The sequence below is a fragment of the Papio anubis genome, chromosome 7 (assembly GCF_008728515.1).
Source record: "Papio anubis isolate 15944 chromosome 7, Panubis1.0, whole genome shotgun sequence".
Lineage (NCBI taxonomy): Eukaryota > Metazoa > Chordata > Mammalia > Primates > Cercopithecidae > Papio > Papio anubis.
In genome coordinates this window covers 100,400,787-100,421,969 of record NC_044982.1, presented here as the reverse complement: position 1 = coordinate 100,421,969, position 21,183 = coordinate 100,400,787, and the positions used below count along the sequence as shown (strand labels likewise).

Below are 21,183 nucleotides of genomic sequence, written 5' to 3'. Positions count from 1 at the left end.
TCTGTGTTGCCCAGGCTGGTCTTGAACCCTTGAGCTCATGGGATCTGCCCACCTCAGCCTCCCAAAATGCTAGGATTACAGGTGTGAGCCACTGTGCCCAGCCCCACTGTTTCTTATGGTTCAACCTTTGGTATATACTGTTGACCCTTGAACAACATAGGGATTGGGTGTTGACTCCCCATACAGTCAAAAATGTGCATATAACTTGATTCCCCAAAAATTCAACTAATAAACTACTTTTGACTAGAAGCCTTACTGATAACAGGTAGCCAAATAACACACACACATATATATATATTTCTTTTTTTCTTTTTTTTGAGATGGAGTCTTACTTTGTCGCCTAGGCTGGAGTGCAGTGGCGCGATCTCGGCTCACTGCAAGCTCCGCCTCCCGGGTTCACGCCATTCTCCTGCCTCAGCCTCCTGAGTAACTGGAACTACAGCGCCCGCCACCACACCCGGCTAATTTTTTATTTTTAGTAGAGACAGGGTTTCACCATGTTAACCAGGATTTTCTTGATCTCCTGATCTTGTGATCCGCCTGCCTCGTCCTCCCAAAGTGCTGGGATTACAGACATGAGCTACCACACCCGGCCAAATAACACATATTTTATGTTATATGTATTATATACTGTATTCTTACAATCAAGTAAGTGAGAGAAAAAAAATGATAAGGATGATAAAATATATTTACTGTATTTATTGATATTGTAAGTTTTTTACTTTATTTACATATGAGATGAACCATCTGTCTGAAGTGGCAGCAACCACAGCTGTAGACTTCAATCTATGGTACATATCAAGCAATTCAACTTTTTCTTGTAATGTCATGACTTTTTTACTGCTTCTTGGGAGCACTTCCAGCATCAGTAGTGGCACTTCATATGGGTCCCATGGTGGGATTCAAGGTTTACAGTATTGCACTAAACATGGTGAAAAACACCACAAAAACTGCAAGAAATCACTTTTTCCATCTTACTGGGATACCAGATGTACTGGATATGAACTGCTGAAGCAGGGATGATTAGTGGCACACACGTCTTAAGCAGATACTTGCAACACTTAAGCTCACTACGGTAACAACAGGAAGTGGCTACGTTAACAGTGCACTATGTACTATAGTTAATTTTATGTAGTTACAGTTTAAGACTGCATCTTTACATTGGTTTACATTTCTCTTGACTGAGAATGGTGCCATGTGTGGTCTGTAAGTAGGTAAGTTTTGTTAAATTTTACCTTTTAATAATAGACGTGCATATTTTATGGCAGTAAGTGATAAAATAGACTAGTATTTACATGTATTGTATACATTCATGACATAATTAGCTTCTTAATTTCTCTGATATTTCTAGGCTATGCAATTCATCTGAGTTTTTTCAAATTGTTGAAAAATCTCTCCCCAAATTTCCAATATATTTATTGAAAAAAAATCTGCATATCAGTGGACCTGTGCAGTTCAAGCCCATGTTGTTCAAGGGCCAACCACAATTTAGGAATACACATACACATTTTAGGGGTACATACCCAGCAGGACTGGAGATGGCTGGGCTGGGAGAGCATGTCCCCTGTGGGGAGAGGTGCCTCTCGCCCTCCAGTATGAGTTATCTCAGCCTGAGGCCAGGCCAGTGCTGCGGATCCAGAGAGGACCACAGAGTGGCCGACTTGCACCTGTTATGGCCATTACAGGTAGTCAGCTGTATCTGGATGTGTGTCTTGAAAGGCTGACAAGTTTGCCCTGAGCGACTCACCTGCTGTCACCTGATCCAACAAGATCTGTGGGCGTAGCCTGCCAGTGGGTGATGCCAGTTAAAGGTAGAGCATCAGCACCGGGAAATCCTGACTGGGGTCAGGCTTCTTTCTGGGTGCTGAGCCACCGGTGCATGGCGTCCAACATCAGAGCACACAATACACTTGAAAAACAGTTCAGCTGGACCCAGGCAGGGTTCTAGGTGCTGGGGGCCCAGCATTGGACTAAACAGATGGCAGGGGGAACAGTAAATGAACAAGTAAAATAGTGTTTCAGAGGGTGCTAATTCCCACAGGAAAAGGCCAGAGAAGGGGGATAGGAAGTAAACTTAGTTTTTAAAGACAAGGGCCCCCTATACTGTCCAGGCTGGAGTGTATTGGCACTGTCATAACCTCAAACTCAAACTCCTGGGTGCAATTGATCCTCCCAGCTTAGTTTCTGGAGAAGCTAGGACTACAGGTGTGAGTCACCACAATGGATTATTTTTTCATTTTAGAGATGAGATCTCCCTGTGTTGCTCAGGCTGGTCTCGTATTCCTGGCCTCAAGCAAATCTGCCTCAGCCTAGAGTAACTGGGATTATAGATACTACCCATCGCCCTGGCAGGAAGTGCGGTTTTAAATAGGTCAGGGATAGCTTCATGGAAAGACGTCATGGAATGGGAGCAATGTGACCCCCCAGGCCACATTGGAAGACCTTTCAGGAGTAAGGGGACAGCAAATGCCCGGGCCTTGAGACAGGAGCATGACCAGAATGTTGGAGGAAGACAGAAAGAGCCAGTGTGGTTGGAAGGAAGTAGGGGAGGTGGGAGTGGTAAGGGCACAGGAGAGGGGCTTACCTTTGTAGCACTGCCTGTCTCGTCCACCTGAAGCAGAGACCCGATCTTACTGGTCCCTCTGGCCATCAGACCTAGTCCTTGGGAGATGCAGGGGGTTTCAGAACAGCCTGCTGATAGTTTGACAGAAGTCACCATGTGCATAAACCAAAGCCCTGAATGTGGGTTTAAACCTAAAAGAAAGGCCTCGGATTGGATAGTGATGCAAGATGAGGTTGGCAAGGCTGGTGGGCTGATGGAAGAGGTTCTGGAAGCTGTTGGAGTTGAGATTTGATTTTTTTTTTTTTTTTGGACAACAGGAAATCACTAAATTTCTTGAGCAGTGCCTCAATCATGAACAGTACAAGAGATTAGATTCTGGGAAATGTAATATGGTAGGACTCAAAGGACCATTTTGAGCAGGGCATGAAGATGGAGGTGGGAGACCCGGGAGCAACTCCTGCAGTCACACGGGCCAGGCAGGTGAGGACTAGGGTAGGGCTTCCACAGGAAAGGGTAAGAATTAGAGGCAGCTCAGGTCACACAGAGCAGGCACAGATGCATGGGGAAAATATTGGAGGAGTGGGATGTGCTCTGTCTGAGACCCAAGGAGGTGAGCGGAGGTGAAGGTGTGAGGGGTTGCAGCCAAGATGTTCCTGAGGATCACCACGGGGCACTTGGGGGTCCTGTGGGGATTGTAGAATCAAACCTACAATTGGATCTTTAGGGGGTTACTTTTTAAGTACATGTTCCTATAAAGTAACAGGAATGTTACTTCATTTCCTCCTAAATCAGGATAACTTTTATGCATTTGAAAAGCAAAAAGTCCCCACACAGTCTGAAGTAAAGCAAAAGTTGCTTATTCAGGATGGGAACCAAAAATCCTCAAACACCTCAAATTTGCATCCAGTGAACAATAAGCAGGAGCAATGCTTTCTTATGAAGACATATTTCAGTGTTTGGTTTTATTTTTGAGGTCTGTTAAAGTTGGGTATCCAAATCCCACTTGGTGAAAATATCACAGACCTAGGGAAGTTACTTTTCAAACCACAGATCTTCATGACACTGGGAGGCAATCAGGTTGGAGGGATCAATGTAGATTCTGCACAGATCTGGGGTAGGAGGCAAGCGTGGGGAACGCTCAGCTTCTTGTTGGATCTCACCACAGTAAAAGACAAGCACTTTCCTCATTGAAAGCTGATTTTCTTTCTGCCCCAGTTGTAACTCATTTGTCATTCACTAAATACCGAGCCCTCCCTATCTGGCAGGCACTGTTCTGATAGCTCAAAGTCCTAGCCTGGGAAAGTGTGGACCCAGGGAAGTGTGCCCTGGCTGGTGGGGGCTCCCCCAAGGCCTGCTTCTCCTTCACCCTCACAGTGTCAGCCCCACTGGAGGCAGAGCTCATTGAGGCATCCGGAGCCCACGGAGGCCTATAAGGGCTCCCTCTCTGCTCCTCGCCTTCCCTGGGTTGGAAGTGGGGGCTAGCCACCCCCACCACAACTTTCTCCTGCCCATTCCAATAAAAGCCTGTATGTCCCAAGAACCAGCTTCCCTGTCCCCATAAGAGACCACTGAGTATCAGACTGGTAGCAGGCCCCAGAACTTAGTTGTGGGACATTCCCTGAGCTCCAGTCCTGGGGATGTTTATTCTCTGGGTGGAGGGTGAGAAAGGAAACAAAGATGTTGCAATCCACTCCACGAATGAACGAACGTCAGATGCGTCATCTGAGGAGGGGGAGGGCCGGGGCAAAGGAGGGGCACCCTGACATGGAGTCTGCCAGCTCCGTCAGCCCTGACTCGGCCCGGAGCTGAGCTCCCCACCTGCCGGTAGCCCAGGAGATGGAGCAGCCCAGCCCACGTGCCCGGCCTTCCGCCCCTGACTTCACTTGATAACAAACCAGAAACTGAAACAGGGTCGGGATGCCGGCTTGGAGTTAGAGATGAGTCACTGCTGAGAGCAGCTGCAGTAGCTGAGCAGTGGCAGCAGAGAGGCAGACGTGAGCTGAGGGCGCAGAGGCAGGCAAGTGAGCGCGGGAGCTGGAGCAGCAGCTGGGGAGGCCGCGGGAGGGGACTTCCCGGTCCCCAGGCTGCTGGGCAGAGGCCCTGGGACCCACGGGCAGGGTAAGGCAGGGGGAGGGGGAAGGCAAGAGGCCAGCTTCCACTGTGGCCAGGTGGTGTTGGACACAAAGGGCAGGGTGGAGGGTAAGGCCAGCTGGGGTTGGCTGAGGACACCTGGAGGCTTGGTTTGCCCAAGCGTGAGACCGCCACCCATACCCCTCTCTCCAGCATCTCTGAGGGTCCCCAAGGAACATGGCTGGGAGCCGTGAGGTGGTGGCCATGGACTGCGAGATGGTGGGGATGGGGCCCCACCGGGAGAGCGGCCTGGCTCGTTGCAGCCTCGTGAACGTCCACGGTGCTGTGCTGTACGACAAGTTCATCCGGCCTGAGGGAGAGATCACCGATTACAGAACACGGGTCAGCGGGGTCACCCCTCAGCACATGGTGGGGGCCACTCCATTTGCCGTGGCCAGGCTGGAGGTGAGTGAAGGCCAGGCCAGCAGGGACTACGGAAACCACCCCTCTCCCACTTCCCTGGCCCCTTCCCCCGGTGCCTATCTGTGACCTGTGACCCCGCTTGTAAGATTTCCCACACTGCTGCTGGGAGAAAGCTGGTGGTGTCTCCATCACATCCTGGAGAAGGCTTCCTGTCTTCAGAGAACCATAGACTCACATCTGGGAGCTGCCTTTGGGGCATCTATCTGGATCTGGTCCAACTTGCCGGTCTTAAAATGGGGAAACTGAGTCCCATCTGACTCACTCAGTCCCAAACTGAGTGACTTGGGGTCTACATTCCCCATTCTTCCCTCTACCCCAGGTTGCCACTGGTGAGACCTGTGGGGAAATGAGAGGATTCTTGGCTGAGGCCCCGGCCAGAGGCTTTGGCCCTCCCAGTCCTGGAGAACCGGCTGAGCCTCTTGGGCTGAGGGTGGACCTTGCTCCCAGGCTAGCATTCTGACCCAGAGTAGGCTGTCTGCTCAGTTTGAATCCTGAGTTTGTGGTCCAGGGATTTCCTACAGTCTTGCTCTTAGCTGATTGTGAGATCATCTCCAGGTCTCACTTTCTGTTTCTCTGAATTACTAAGTGGAAAGCAAAACTTAAAAGGCGTCAACAGGGTTAGCCACCCCTGGGAAATCTCAGAAGGGCAGGCGAGCTCGTCAGTTTCTAGACGCCATGGTGGGGTTTGAGGAAGTCCAAGAAGAATACAGGTTCCTCTCAGCAGCACACACCCAACCCGTGCCAGGCTCCAGGTGCTGGGGAAGAAGTGACAACAATAGCTACTATTGACTGAGCACTCACTATGCACTGGCTGCTCCCCTAAGCACTGGCCATTCCTGAGCTCATTCACTTCTCACAAACAGCCCTGCCAGGCGGGTTCTCAGGAACTGTTAACGCAGACTTAAGAGGGTCAGTTTCAATCTCAGCTCCCATTACTTAACAGCTAAGGTACCATAGGCAAGTTACTCAACCTCTTTGCACCTAGTGAAAGAAAAGAAGGATAATAGTAGTAGCAACTTCGTTGGGTTATTGTGAGGATTGAGAAAGAGTCTAGAGAGAGTACCTAAATAAGTACTCAAAAACATGTTAGCTATTGGCTGGGTGCAGTGGCTCACGTCTATAATCCCAGCACGGTGGGAGATGGAGGCGGGTGGGTGACTTGAGTTCAGGAGTTCAAGACCAGCCTGGGCAACATGGAGAAACCCCATCTCTACAAAAAACAAAAACAAAAACCACAAAAATTAGCTGGGCATGGTGGCACATGCCCGTGGTCACAGCTACTCCAGCAGCTGGGATTGCTTGAGCTCAGAAGGTCAAGGCTACAGTGAGCCAAGATGGCACCACTGCACTCCAGCCTGGGCAACAGAGCCAGGGAAAAAAAAAAAAAGTTAGCTATTATGATTGTTTTATTGTTTGTCTGTTTTATTATTATTTTTTTAACCGGAGTCTCACTCTGTCACCCAGGCTGGAGTGCAGTGACGCGATCTTGGCTCTCTGCAACCTCTGCCTCCAAAATTCAAGTGATTCTCCTGCCTCAGCCTCCCAAGTAGCTGGGACTACAGGCACCCACCACCACGCCTGGCTACTTTTTTTTTTGTATTTTTGGTAGAGATGGAGCTTCACCATGTTGGCCAGGCTGGTCTCGCTCAAACTCCTGACCTCAGGTGCTCCGCCCACCTCGGCCTCCCAAAGTCCCAGGCATGAGCCACCGCATCTGGCCATGATTGTTTACCTTATTATCCCCATATTACAGATGAGGAAACTGGAGCTCACTTGATTATTAGTTTGTTAGGGCTGCCATAGCAAAGCACCACACACTGGGTGGCTTAAACAACAGGAATGTTCTGTCTCTGGGTTCTGGAGGCTGCAGTCTGATATCCAAGTGTCGGCCAGGTTAGTTCCTTCTGAGGGTTGTGAGTGGGAATCTGTTCCCTGCCTCTCTCCCAGATTCTGGGGGTTGTTGGCAAGCTTTGGGGTACCTTGGCTTATAGATGCCTCACCCAGATCTCTGCCTTTATGTTCACATGGCATTCTCTCTGTGTGTCTCTAAACTTCCTCTTTTTATTTTTATTTTTTATTTTTGAGACGGAATCTCGCTCTGTTGCCCAAGCTGGAGTGCAGTGGCAGGATATCGGCTCACTGCAACCTCTGCCTCCCAGGCTCAAGTGATTCTCCTGCCTCAGCCTCCTGAGTAGCTGGGACTACAGGCGCGAGCCACCACACCCAGCTAATTTTTGTATTTTTAGTATAGATAGGGTTTCACCATATTGGCCAGGCTGGTCTGAAGCAATCCACCTGCCTTGGCCTCCCAAAGTGCTGGGATGACAGGCATGAGCCACCGCACCTGGTTATCTTCCTCTTTTTTTTTTTTTTGAGACAGTCACTCTGTTGCCCAGGCTGGACTGCAGTGGCACGATCTCGGCTCACTGCAATCTCCACCTCTTCGGTTCAAGCAATTTTCCTGCCTCAGCCTCCCAAGTTGTAGTATAGGCATCTGCCACCATGCCTGGCTAATTTTTGTATTTTTTAGTAGAGACAGGGTTTTGCTGTGTTGCCCAGGCTGGTCTTGAACTACCGACCTCAGGTGATCTGCCCGCCTTGGCCTCCCAAAGTGCTGGGATTACAGGCATGAATCACCATGCCTGGCCAACTTCCTCTTTTTCAAAGGACACCAATCATATTGGATTATGAGCCCACCCTACTCCAGTGTGACGTCATCCTACCTGAACTAATTCTATCTGCAACAACCTTGTTTCCAAATAAATCACAATCTGAGGTATTGGGGGTTAGGATTTTAACATATGAATTTGAGAGAGCGGGACACACTTCAACCTATAAACTGAATAACTTGCGCTGTTAAGATAGCTGGAATATGAGACAACTGCTCAGGAATCCAAACTCAGGCTTACAGTCTCTAGAACTATGCTGTCCAATGGGGTCCCCAGCAGCCATATGCTGCTAGTAGGCTGAATTCAGACCTGGAGTGTAGTTGGTTTGAACTGAGATGTGCTGTAAGTGTAAAGTCCACACTGGATTTGTGTTGTTGTTTTTGTTGTTCTTTTGAGACGGAGTCTTGCTCTATCGCCCAGGCTGGAGCATGGTGGCGCGATCTCCACTCACTACAACCTCCATCTCCCAGGTTCAAGAGATTCTCCCGCCTTGACCTCCCAAGTAGCCTCTCAAGTAGCTGTGCACCACGTCTGTTTTTGTATTTTCATGAGAGATGGGGTTTCACCATGTTGGCCAGGCTGGTCTCGAACTTCCTGCCTCAAGTGATCCACCCACCTCAGCCTCCCAAGGTGCTGGGATTAAGTCATGAGCCACTGCATTTGGCCAAAGGCTTGTTTTTAAAAAAGAGACAGGCCAGATGCAGTGGTTCATGGCTGTAATCCCAACACTTTGGGAGGCCAGTGCAGCAGGATGACTTGAGCCCAGGAGTTTGAGACCAGCCTGGGCAAGATGGTGGGACCTCCTCTACATAAAAAAATAAATAAAATAAAATAAAATAAAATAAAAATTAGCCAGGCATGGTGGTGCATACTTGTAGTCCCAGCTACTCGAGGAGGCTGACGTGAAGGATTGCTTGAGCCCAGGACTTTGAGGCTGTACCGAGCTATGATCATGCCACTGCACTGCAGCCTGGGTGACAGAGACCCTGTCTCTATTAAAAAATAATAATAATTAAAAATTTAAAAGAGCCATAAAATGTCTCAATAACTTTTATATTGATTACCTGTTGAAATGATAGTATTTTGCATATGTTAGGTTAAATAAAACATTAAAATTAATTTCACTTGTTTACTTTTTACCTTTTGAAATATGGCTGTTGGGTGATTTAAAATTACATTTGTGGGCTGGGTATGGTGGCTCACACCTGTAATCTCAGCACTTTGGGAGGCCAAGGCAGGCAGATCACTTAGGGTTAGAAGTTCAAGACCAGCCTGGCCAACATGGTGAAACCCCGTCTCTACTGAAAATGCAAAAATTAGCCAGGCGTGGTGGTGGGTGCCTGTAATCTAAGCTACTCGGGAGGCTGAGGCAGTAGAATCACTTAAACCCAGGAGGTGGAAGTTGCAGTGAGCCAAGATTGTGCCACTGCCACTCCAGCCTGGGTGACAGAGCAAGACTCTGTCTCAAAAAAAAAAAAAAAAAAAAAAATTGCATCTGTGACTTGCATTATATTTCTATTGGACAACACTGTTCTAGAAGTACAGATTGAGTAGCCCTTATCTGAAATGCTGGGGACCAGAAGGGTTTTAGATTTTGGATTTTTTTGGACTGTGGAATATTTGCATTATACTTACTGGTTGAGCATCCCAAATTTGAAAATCTGAAACTTGAAATGTTCCAATGAGCACTTCCTTTGAGTGTCATGTTGGCACTCAAAACGTTTAGGATTCTGGAGCATTCGTATTTGGGATGCTCAACCTGTATCAACAGTATAGTGTGGGAACCCTGGGGATGGTCACAGTATATCATCATGGTTCTGGAAAGACTCTGAAGCTGGTGGTATTTGAAAGAAGTGGAGGAGAGTCTATGTAGGCAATTAAATGGGCCACAGGGAGCCATTGAAGATTCTTGAGCAATGCATGGGAGGATAAAAACCAGTTTCAAGAAAACTAGAATAGGAGTACCATGCAGGATAGATGGGAGTGAGAAAAAAGATGATGATAAGAGTCAGAGGCTAGGCGTGGTGGCTCATGCCTGTAATCCTAGGACTTTGGGAGGCCAAGGTGGGCAGATCACCAGAGGTCAGGAGTTCGAGATCAGCCTGGCTAACATGGTGAAACCCCGTCTCTACTAAATATACAAAATTAGCTGAGCATGGTGGCACGTGCCTGTAATCCCAGCTACTTGGGAGGCTGAGGCAGAAGAATTGCTTGAACCCAGGAGGCGGAGGTTGCAATGAGCTGGGATTGTGCCACTGCACTCCAGCCTAGGAGACAAAGTGAGACTTGGTCTCCAAAAAAAAAAAAAAAAAGGGAGCAGTTACAAGGGCCTGCATCATCTTTGGCAGACAGAGAATTGGAGTGAAGAAAACGTTAGGAAAGGAAGAAAACATTCGGTGTGTCACCAAAAAGGGGAGGGCAACGTGAAGAAGAGGTGGGAGTCTGTTCAGGTGCTGATGGGAGGCCCAGGGACACCACGAGGAGCTCCCCACCCTCAGATTCCCACTGAGTAGTCAGGGTGGACAGTATGTCCCTCTCCCTCCGCCTCGTCCCCAGTTTCCCTCCTCATCAGAGTGACAGAAGGGGGCAGAGGAGCCTAGAGCAGGGGGAAAGGAGGCAGTAGAGTAGGGCCTCTCCCAGTCCCTGTACATCCAGACCTGTAAAACCACAATTCCCTGGGCGCCCTTGAGCATTGGCCTAGGGGCCTGGATGCCTCAGTCTTCATCCAGATTTGGTGCAGAAATGCTTTTGTTTCATAGTTAGAGGCTATGCGAAGTCCAACGCTTTCAGCATGTGACACAGAACCCTGCTCAGACTGGGCACTTGATAGCCACTGAACGACGAGGCAGGGGTTCGAAGACCAGGCGGGTCTTTGGAACCACATCTGGGCTTCTCAGTTCCTGCTCCATCACCTATAGGTTTGTGCAATTGTCAGCAAGTTATTGAACTTTCTGAGACTCCATTCCCTAATCATAGAAGAGGACTCGTAGTGCCTCCTGCCTGGTCTCATGCGGGTCAGATGCAGTGACATGGACTGTGGCCCTAAGCGCAGTGCCTGGTTCACAGCTGATGTTTGCAAGAACTTCCCAAAACCTGGCTCAGATCATCGCCGCCTCCCCCATTCAAATATCTCCCATGGCTCCCTATTGCCTAAGGTTCCCCCAGCTCAGCACCCAGCAGTCAGGCTCTCCAAACCCCTATCTACCTGCCTTTCTTGCTTTCTCCCATAGGTCGGCCATTGCCTACCATGCATTTCAGCCAACTCCCAGTCTCTCCTATCCCCATCCCTAGAAATACCATCATTCTGGCAGCCTCAGGCCAGAAGAGACCTTTATGATGCACTTATCCACTCCTGCCCACCATCCCCGCCCCACTGATCCCTGGTCTCTGGCCCTCCTTGCTGTTGCTGATGCACTTCATAGCTTGTCCATTCACCCACACCATCTGCCTATTTCCACAGCTCTTACTATACACTTCATCTGCCCCCAGACTGGAACCTGTGTTTTGCACACAGGTGACTTGAGAATGTTTGTGGGATTGAAGTTGAACTGATTTTCATAAATACAAAGGAGTTCTGGCAGCTGCATGGAGTAAAATTGTCTCTGCCCTTGTGTTGGCCTTTGCTGTCGAAATGCGGTGATGCACCACCCTGACGGACAGGGAGTAAGCACACTGTCTTTAGAGTGGGGTGCATGGGGATCCAATCCCAGCTTTGCCTCTGGATTGCTGTGTCCTCTAGCTTATTGCTCAACCTCTTTGTGCTCCCCTAAGTAGGATCCTTTGTAACACAGAGATGATTAAATAGTACAGGTGTATCCAGCCCCATGGCCCAGGCACTATTCTGAGCACGTTTCATACTCTCCCCGCACAACCCTGAACTAGTACCATCATTCCCATTTTACAGATGAGGAAACTGAAGTATGAGACTGAGAAAGCTGTCCAAGGAAGGGGTAGAGCAGAGACTCAGATTCTGGCTCCGGAGCTGGAGCTGTGGTATTCAGATCCCATGCTCAGTGTGTGTGAATGCACTCTATAAATGCTAAGTGTCCAATGTATGTAAGGGGCGATGTCCTGCATAGCACATGAGTAGAAATGTGGCCCAGTAACGGTCATTATTTGTCTCTGTGGATGAGGACACTGAGTGTCAATTTGTTGGAGGCTCCGGAGGCAGTTTGATCCCATTTATCATCCGTAATGTTTTAATCCCAAAGACAGATCAGGCTCACAGGCCCCTAAACGTGCCGAGAGCCCCCAAAGGGCAGAAGCCTAACAGCCCTTTGATGAGACCCCACAAGACAAGGTGACACCTCTCAGGTGAGTCTAGGGTTGGCCAGCCCTTGGTTTCATGCAGGCACTTTTTTCTTTTTTCTTTTTTTTGAGACAGAGTCTTGCTCTGTCGTCCAGGCTGGAGTGCAGTGTCGCAATCTTGGCTCACTGCAACCTCCGCCTCCCAGGCTCAAGTGATTCTTGTGTTTCGGCCTCCTGAGTAGCTGGGATTACAGGCATGTGCCACCACGCCTAGCTAATTTTTGTATTTTTAGTAGAGACGGGGTTTCGTCACGTTGGCCATGCTGGTCTTGAACTCCTGCCCTCAAGCAATTCTCCCGCCTTGGCCTCCCATAGTATTGGGATTACAGGCATGAGCCACTGCACCTGGCTATGCAGGCATTTTTCAAAGGCCCCTCACCTCTCTCTCTCCTACCAGTAAGGAGTAGTGAGTGTGCCCAGCCAGCAGCCAGCAATAAGGTAGCCCATAGTGGTCAGGAGGCTCCAGGGAGTCCCAAGTCCACCCAGGAGTGCTAGCACTTTAGGCCACTGATGTGAGTGGAGGCCCCCCACTCCATTCCTTTTTATTTATTGTAATGTGGCGACATTATGTTATAATGTAAATCCTTATGATCTGACATCTTTGTGTCTGACCATTATATAGAGGGGATATTTAGCAATGTTGGGAGACATTTCTGGTTGTCACAGTGGCCGGCATCTAGTGGGTAGAGACCAGAGAGCTCCCAAACATCTCACAATGCCCAGGGCAGCTCCCTCCCCTGCCACGCACACATAACAAAGAAATATCTGGCCCCACATGGCAACAGTGCTGAGGCTAAGAAACCCCGGTCTATAGAGAGCCCCACAAATGAAAGTGTCAGCACAGGAGGGAATCTATGCACTGGAGCCTGGCATCCAGAGAGGGGCAGTGATTTGCCTAAGGACATGCAGGAAGCTATGATACAAATCACTGCTGACATTCGGGGGTCCCACCTGGTGAGTTAATGTTTTTCTTTTTCCTTTTTAAAAAGTCTAACAGTAATTTTTAGTAACTTGCAAATCACTTTTGTGACTGAATGCTCTTTTAATGTCAACCCAGCATAAAGAGGGGCATCCAGCCTGGGAAGCACCGTGGTTGCGGACCCAGATGCAGACAGAAGGGAAGTCATGGTAGCTTGTGAACAGGGAGAGATTTCAGCTGTAGCCAGTCCGATAGTGCTTGCACAGGTGGGAGTGTCCTGTTGGGGCCCTGCCACCTGGCAGGTCTTTCTGGGGCTCAGCCAGATGAAGGAGGAAGGCTTCAATACCCAGATTTGCCCCAGGATAAGCGGCCTTGTGGGAACCAGGCACTAGCCGGGGGCAGGGACACCAAGGGAGCTTGGCAGGGGACAAGAGCAAAGACTGGGGCTGGAGCCACTCCAGAAGGTGATAGTAAGGGACCTGGTCCTCTGCAAGAACAACATTCTTCAGAGCCCCTTACTCATAGCCTCTCCTGGCAGTCAAGAATGAATGAATTGGTATATGAACTAATGTACAATAGATGAATGAATGCATGGTAGAGGCAGCAGGCTCTGGACTGCTCAGTGGGATTCAGTGCAGACTTGTTAGATGGGAAGAATCCCCTGAAACAGTTGCTGACACCCCTCCCTGGAGATTTCAATTTAGTAAGTCTGTGTAGGGCCTGGCCCTCCAGGATTTTTGCATCAGGCACATCTGGGAAATACTTGGAGTAGAGTGGAAATGCAGCGGAAGGTGTGTGCAGGCAGCACCTGGCCTGGTACTCCCCTGCGTGTGACCTGGGTGCACACTGCCCTGCGGCCCGCTTTGCTGGTGGGTCAGATGGTATGTAGGGTTATCATTGTGTGCCTGGTAGTGCCCTGTCCCTTGGTCCTTGTGCTAATAATAACAACTACAGTAACAATGATGGCGTCAGGTGGATCCAGACACAGCACTGCAGCTTTCAGCTGACTAGCTGTGTGACTTGGGCAAGCCCCTTAATCTCTCTGATTCTGGGCTCCCTCCTCTGTAAAATGGAATTAAGAATAATCTCATTGAGGAGCTTCATGACGAGGTAAGGAAAGTGTCTGGCACAGTGCCAGGCTGCTAAGAGATCAGTAAATGTCCCATCCCCCAGCCCCACCCCAGTTCTTTCCAGGAACTTGAGAGACTCCTCCCCCTGTGTTTGAAAGTGGCAAAGTCTGACACACTTGCCTCATGACACTGACTCAGGGCAGATCCTGGGGCCAGCAGGTCACACAGCCCCAAGGCCAGCCTGCCAGTGCCTTTCGCCGACCCCTGGACTCCAGCAGATGCCCAACTCCTTCCCTTTTCAGACCTGCCTCAGTCTGTTTAGCCTTGGCTGCTAAAGGGCCACTCAGGCCTCACCAGTCTGGACCCTCACCTTACAAATGGGAAAACTGAAGCCCAGAGAGGGTCTTTGATATCCCTGAGGTCACACAGCAAGTTCCAGCGTCTCTTCCTTCCCAGAGTCTTTGTCCCAAAGAGTGGTGTCTCTCTGCTAAATAGATGGTTCTGTTCTTTCCCTTCTTCCTCTTCCTTCCTTGGCTTTTCCTCTCCCTCTTATTCTGTTTGTCTCGTGGTGACTCCCATAGTGCCTCATGTAGACCCCTACTTCCCCTCTCCAGACTCTCAGGCTCGGGAAGTGACGAGTTTCCTGGGAATCCACATCACGATGACTCGTTCCTTCTATGTCTGGGCCCAGCTGTAGCTGCCTCTGGGATGGTGGATGAGTTCCTTCAGGGCTTTGTGTGAACTGGGCCTGAGCCAAGCCCCTAGAAGGGGAAAACAGGCCACATTGTTCAGGAGCACAAAGGATGTTAGCAAGAAAAGACACGTGACCCATGGCCGCCCACACACCCACATCTCTCCACACCCCGTGCCGTTTCTGCCCCGCCGCTGTGTGCTAGGCAGTTTCCTCTACACAGTTTCCCTTGAGCTGCTGCTCTGAGGTCGTGTGCCTGTTGTCATATTTTAAAGCTTCAGTTTTATCGCCATTTCCCAGGTGGCCTCTAGCGCACTCAAGCTTGAGAAGCGCTGGTGTGGTTCAGGAGCAGCGCCCCTTCATTCTCTAGCACACTCTCCCCAGTCCTCTAAGTTGAGCATGAGCTCTGTCCAGAGAAGGCCTCCAAACAGACCATGTGGACGGCAGGGCGGGCCGGTGACCCTGCCTGTTGACAGTGGAGGGACAGATTCTGCTTCCCGCATCGTGACCCTGGGCAACTCACATCTCCTCTCTGAGCCTCAGTCTTCTGTGGTTGCCAGGGGAGAACATGTGAAAGGGACCACATGATGTTCCGGGAGGCCGCTGGCCATCTAGAAGGAGAAGCAGGCTGTGGGGAAGGTGTTAGCCACCAGAAGGCTCTTTCCTGGGGCACACGCTAAGGTCGTGGGCTGCATGCAGAGAAGGAGACAAAGGCTGTCCTAGAGCTGTCCAAAGTGGGCCTGAACTAGCCACGAGCCGCCCCTTTCCCTAATACAGCTCGCATCTGTTCTATTTTCAGGTCCCCTTCCCATCCTTTCCAGTGGCAGTCAAGTGAAAGCAAGTTGACTGGCCTGTGTGATCAGAGCAGAGCAGGCTGTCCATGTGGGAGGCGAGGCAAGGAACGCAGGGCTGGGGCACTCACAGCTGGGCCTCTGGGCTGCTGGAGGCCTGGAGTGGTTGTTCACTCTTCTGGCTCAGTGTGGCAGTGGCAGGCAGGCTCTGGATTCAGCCCACTGGCTTCAAGGCCTGGCTCTGCCACTAACTAGCCGTGTGACTCCCAGTTATCAAATGGTGCTTGGCAAGTCACACCAAAACTTACTGGTTCTAACAATGTCAATACTTATTTCGCTCAGCCACCTGCAATTTGGGCAGGTGCTCTGCAGCAGGACAGGCCGTCAGTTAAGGCACCTTGAAGGCTGGAACCATTGGAAGGTTTGCTCACCCACCTGTCTGGTGGCTGGTGCTGGCCTGCCTTGGCCACATCACTATCTCGGTGGCTCTCCGCATGGTCTCTCCAGCATGGTGGCTTTGGGGTGGCCAGATTTTTTTTTTTTTTTTTTTTTGAGATGGAGTCTCACTGTCGCCCAAGCTGGAGTGCAGTGGCACAATCTCAGCTCACTGCAATCTCCCTCCCAGGTTCAAGCAATTCTCCTGCCTCAGCCTCTCGAGTAACTGGGACTAGCCACCGCGTCCGTGTAGTTTTTGCATTTTTAGTAGAGACAGGGTCTCACCATGTTGGCCAGGCTGGTCTCAAACTCCTGGCCTCAGGTGATCCGCCTGCCTCAGCCTCCCAAAGTGCTGGGATTAGACATGAGCCACCATGCCTGGCTGGTGGCCGGACTTCTTATAGAATTCCTGTCCCAGACAGAAGTCAGAAATCATACAGCCCAGCCCATATGCAAAGGGAGGGGAATTTTTTTCCATCTTTTTTTAAGAAGAGTATCAAGGAATTTGCAAACTTGTTTTAAAATCATCAGAGTAAGCCTGGGCATGTTACTTGTCTGCGTTTCGGATATTTCCTTTGTAAAACTCAGTTAAATGCGGTGCTCCCTCCTCACTGTTAGTTTTCTGTGGCTGCCGTAAGGAAGCCATCAACTTAGTGGGTCACAGCAACACAGATGTATTCTCTTACAGTTCTGTAGTTTCCAAGTTCAGCGTGGGTCTCACTGGGCTAAAATCAGTGTCAGTGGGGCTCGGTTCCTTCGGGATGCTCTGGGGAAGAATCCATTTCCTTGCCCTTTCTGGCTTCTAGAGGTTGCCTGAATACCTTGACTCACGGCCCTTCCCTCCATCTTCAAAGCCAGCAACAGCCTGTTTTCCTCACGTGGATTCACTCTGACCTCCACATGTAAGGAGCCTTGTGATTATGTTGGGCCCACATGGGTAGGCCAGGCAATCTCCCCATTTGAAGGTTCACTGATTAGCAATCTAAATTCTGCCCGGAATTTTCATTCCTCTTTGCCGGGTAATGTATTCACAGATCCTGGGGACTAGGGTGTGGACATCTTTGGGAGGTCATTATTCTGCCTGCCACAATAGAATTGTTGGGAAGATTAAACAGCATAATATGCATGACGGATTTTGAGGCATGTCTGGCGCCCGGGAAATACTCAAGACGTACTTATCATTGCTCCTACACAGTGCAGCTCCCAAAGGAGCCCAGGTAGGCTTTTGGCACAGACTGAAACTATCAAGTGTGAGGAGGGACCTAGTCCAATCTCTTCTTTTCAAAGATGATATATTTGAAGCCCAGGGAGGGATGATAATTTGCCCAAGGTCACACAGCCATTCAAGGAGGGGTTGCTCCCTTGCCAGCCCCAGACCCACCCAGAGGATGCTGGGTCATGTAGGGGTGGGCACATGTCTTCCTGGCCAGATCCTGCAGCTCCTGAAAGGCAAGCTGGTGGTGGGTCATGACCTGAAGCACGACTTCCAGGCACTGAAAGAGGACATGAGCCGCTACACAATCTATGACACGTCCGCCGACATGCTGCTGTGGCGTGAGGCCAAGCTGGACCACTGCAGACGTGTCTCCCTGCGGGTGCTGAGTGAGCGCCTCCTGCACAAGAGCATCCAGGTGAGAACCTCCTTGTCCTTCTCCCCCTCCTCCCTCTCCTCCCCCTCCTCTTCCCCCTCCTCCCTCTCGTCTCCTTCCCTTCCTCCTCACCTGTCTTCATTTCTTCCCCCTCCTCTCCCTCCTCCCCCTCCTCTTCCTCCTTCCCCTCCTCCTTTCCCTCCTCCCCCTCCTCCTTTCCCTCCTCCCCCTCCCCCTTTGCCCTCCTCTCCCTCCCCCTTTGCCCTCCTCCCCCTCCCCCACCTCCTCGCTCTCCTCCCCTTCTTCCCCTTCTCCCTCCCTGTCCCCTCCCCTTCTTCCTCCTCCCTCATGCCCTCGCACACCACCTCGGCAGCCTGCCCGAGGCATTGATGGTAGGTCCTGCTGTGCCTGGTCCCTGGGCTGGTAGAGTGAGGATGAGGGCAGGGAAGGAGAAACACCCAACAAAGGTTTGCTTTTGTTGTTGAAATCAAGCCAGTCACCCTGTGGGAAGTGAAGCTTGCTCCCACCATAGAACTCTGGGCAATGGTGTAAAACACACACCTCACCTCAGATGTGTCTCACAGCAGGAGCCAGGGAACTGGTATATTTGTACACCAGTTCCCATCAACCTCCAGCTGCTGCTGCTCCTGGGCACTGATTCCACAGCACTCCTGGCTGGCGGGCAAAGCCGGCAGGAAAAGGCATGCAGATGTGGGGCGTTGGGAGTTTACCCTGTGGGAAGGGCAGAGGGAGAGGGGCCAGACCCTAAGAGCCAGGGCTGCACACAGGGACCCTTCAGGTCAACGGCTCTTTGTTAAACACCTGCTCCATGCTTTAGGCCAGATCCTAGAGACACATGGTGAACAAGACCCATCTCTGTCCTTGAGCTCTTGGTTGGTTGGGAGGTGGCCCTTAACCAGGTCATCAGCACACATGGTAGAGAGTATCTGATGGAGGGAAAGGCAGTGCCCTGGGAGCAGGATGAAGGATGGGGCTGGCAGAGCAGGAGACCAGATCTGAACAGAGCCTGGAGGGCCTTAGTCAAGGAGGGCAGAAGGCATACGGAGTGGGGCCAGGTGAGCCAAAGCCTGAGGCTGGGTGAGGGGCTGGGGAGCATGGAGCCCGCCCCTCGCCTGCTGGTAAGAACTTCAGGAACCATGTCCGGAGCAGGGAACAGGCCTGAGTCTGGGCCTGTTAGCCTTGAGGCACGTGAGGCACATAAGGGCCAGGCTGGGGTTTTCTTGGAGCCCTTGTCACTCTATGGTTCTCAGTCTGGGGCCTTGAGCCTGACCCAGGGCCTTCTCCTAGGCTCTGTCCCTGGGCTTATTAAGCCTGGTTGTTTCAGAAGCTCAGTACCCCACCACGCAGTTCCTGCCTGCACTGATGCCCCTAGAAACCAGCTCTCCAGCCCCCCTCACATGGACAGTGGTGCTACTGATCACTGTGACTAGAACTGACCCACAGGACACAAGGAGCTAACATGGTAGAGCTGTCACAGTTGGGCAGTGGTGTTACTGCCCCTCGAGGGGGTGAAATGGCAGGCCTGTGGCTCCCCGCCAAGCTGCGTGCATGGTGGACTAGGCTGCATAGGAAAGGAAGGACCCTGCCATTTACCAAGCCCTGTGGAGGATGCTGGGCACTTGGCATCTCTCATTCCATCCTCTAAGGCAGGTATAATCAGGCCCATTTCACAGAAGAGGAAACAGAGGCCCAGAGAGGAAAAGTGGCTTGCCCACGGTCACAGAGCTCATAAGCAGGGGAGCTGGGAATTGGAGCCTGGGTTTGTCTGATTCCAAGTCCAGGGCTCTTTACCTCCCCACTTGGTAATAAAGGATGCTGGTGCTGCATTCTTCTTCTGTTCTTGGCTTCCCTCTCTATAGAACAGAGTGGTAGGGCACATAACCTCCCTGTGCCTCAGTTTCCTCATCTGTCAAGCAAGGATGGTGACGGGCAGGTATTCAGAGGCACAGCGCGGACGACACCACCATGCTACCTGCTTGTTGATGAATGATAGAGTGTCCAAGCCAAAAAATAAACATTAAAAAATAAAACAGGACAGCATAATAACGGCAACGAGAAAAAGCCTTTCTGAGCTAGGCCGCCTAACCAGGTATTCCCAACACCCTGTCTGGAGTGCCTGGAAAAGGAGCCCCTGTGAGAGCAGGATGGCCTCTCTCGACAGAGGGACACCAAGAAAATGCAGCCAGGTCCAACAGCCCGCTGGCTCCCATGCTGGGTACTAGCCAGGACACCAGGGCTGAGCGGGGGATGCAAAGGGAGATGAAAGGTGACTGCAGTGAGGATTTGCCCAGCGTACTTGCCTCTGCAGGATCCACATCTCAGCTCCACAACTGGCTGGCTTGTGTGTGAGCCTCAGTTTTATCATCAGTAAAATGGGGGAATAATCGTATCCAGCTCAGAGGTTTAACTTCAGCCTAGTGCATGGAAGACGTGGTAAATGGTCATCGCTTCTCCCTTGAATGGACTGAGGGCCCCCTGACTCCCATAGCACTACCCCATAAAGTCTAGGCTCCCGACTTCGGCATTCAAGGCCTTCAGTGATAAATCCAGGCCCACCATCTGTCCCCACACCATCTTTCACACACCCCCTGCCCCCACCCTCTCAGGTCTCTTATTTTAGCTGCACATGCTCTCCCTGCCTCCTAAATGCTTGCAGTCTTTCCTTTCCATTTATTGATGTCCTTGTGTTCTCTCTGAGCAGCCCTTCCCCGTGTCCCTAGCTGGAGTTCCTCACTCCCTCCTCCGTGTCCTGAAGCTCCTTGTTAGAGCTGCTGGAGCCACTGTGTGTGTCTGACAGCAAGTCTGCAGCCTCTACTTACCTTGCGGGACTGCAGGTGACTTGAAGGCACAGCCTGGTTCCCAGGAGGCTGGATTTTGTGCCACTGGCCCGAGGGCTGAAGGCAGGCCAGCTCCAGCCACCTGCTGAATCTCCTAAGTCCAGAGTGTCAGAGACCTCAAGAGACTCTCACCCACTGACCCACCTGGGGACTCTGGAAATCGGGATGTGACCAGGGAAGACCCCGTCGTGGGGCCTCTGAATTCAGCTTCATCCCAAGTCCCCACTCTATACTTGTGTCTGCAGAACAGCCTGCTTGGACACAGCTCGGTGGAAGATGCGAAGGCAACGATGGAGCTCTACCAAATCTCCCAGAGAATCCGAGCCCGCCGAGGGCTGCCCCGCCTGGCTGTGTCAGACTGAAGCCCCGTCCAGCCCATTCCCCAGGGACTAGAGGCTTTTGGCTTTTTGGGACAGCAACTACCTTGCTTTTGGAAAATACATTTTTAATAGTAAAGTGGCTCTATATTTTCTCTACGCCATCACTGGGTCCTCTTCTTATTCTTCTCTCCGAGCTGGGTTAACAGTAGACAGGACCCATTTCTGTGTGATGTTAGGAGGGAATGAAGTCTTATGCTGGGGAAGTGGGCAAGTGTCAATTTCCTTAATATCTTGAATCCTGTGGGTCCAAAATGCAGCTTGGGAATCTAAGTAGCATGTGGCTTAATTACTAATCCCACCCTTTGCTGTTGCATTCTAGCCCTATTCCTGGTGCATTTATGCCTAGAAAGGTGATGT

The 21,183-nt window shown here is 50.9% G+C and overlaps 1 protein-coding gene across 7 annotated transcripts; it reads left to right on the top strand.

Moving 5' to 3' along the window:
• The first annotated feature begins 4,253 nt into the window (after window positions 1-4,253).
• Window positions 4,254-20,927, top strand: ISG20 (interferon stimulated exonuclease gene 20). Of its 7 annotated transcripts, none has more exons than XM_009210885.1 (4): window positions 4,254-4,584; window positions 4,847-5,098; window positions 17,490-17,630; window positions 20,692-20,927. In XM_009210885.1, the coding sequence occupies exons 2-4, from the start codon at window positions 4,871-4,873 to the stop codon at window positions 20,806-20,808; spliced, it is 486 nt and encodes a 161-aa protein (XP_009209149.1). In that variant the 5' UTR covers window positions 4,254-4,584; window positions 4,847-4,870; the 3' UTR covers window positions 20,809-20,927. The 7 variants fall into 7 exon arrangements, with proteins under 7 accessions (XP_009209149.1, XP_003901399.1, XP_009209148.1 ...); XM_003901350.2 differs by having other exon boundaries at window positions 17,430-17,630; XM_009210884.4 differs by having other exon boundaries at window positions 4,313-4,580.
• Window positions 20,928-21,183: the final 256 nt, after the last annotated feature.

Excerpts from the sequence above, each read along its gene's own strand:
- ISG20 (XM_003901350.2), top strand. The coding sequence starts at position 4,871 with ATGGCTGGGAGCCGTGAGGTGGTGGCCATGGACTGCGAGATGGTGGGG. Across the intron at positions 5,099-17,429 it reads TTGCCGTGGCCAGGCTGGAG|ATCCTGCAGCTCCTGAAAGG; the intron begins GTGAGTGAAGGC and ends CTTCCTGGCCAG. Across the intron at positions 17,631-20,691 it reads TCCTGCACAAGAGCATCCAG|AACAGCCTGCTTGGACACAG; the intron begins GTGAGAACCTCC and ends TTGTGTCTGCAG.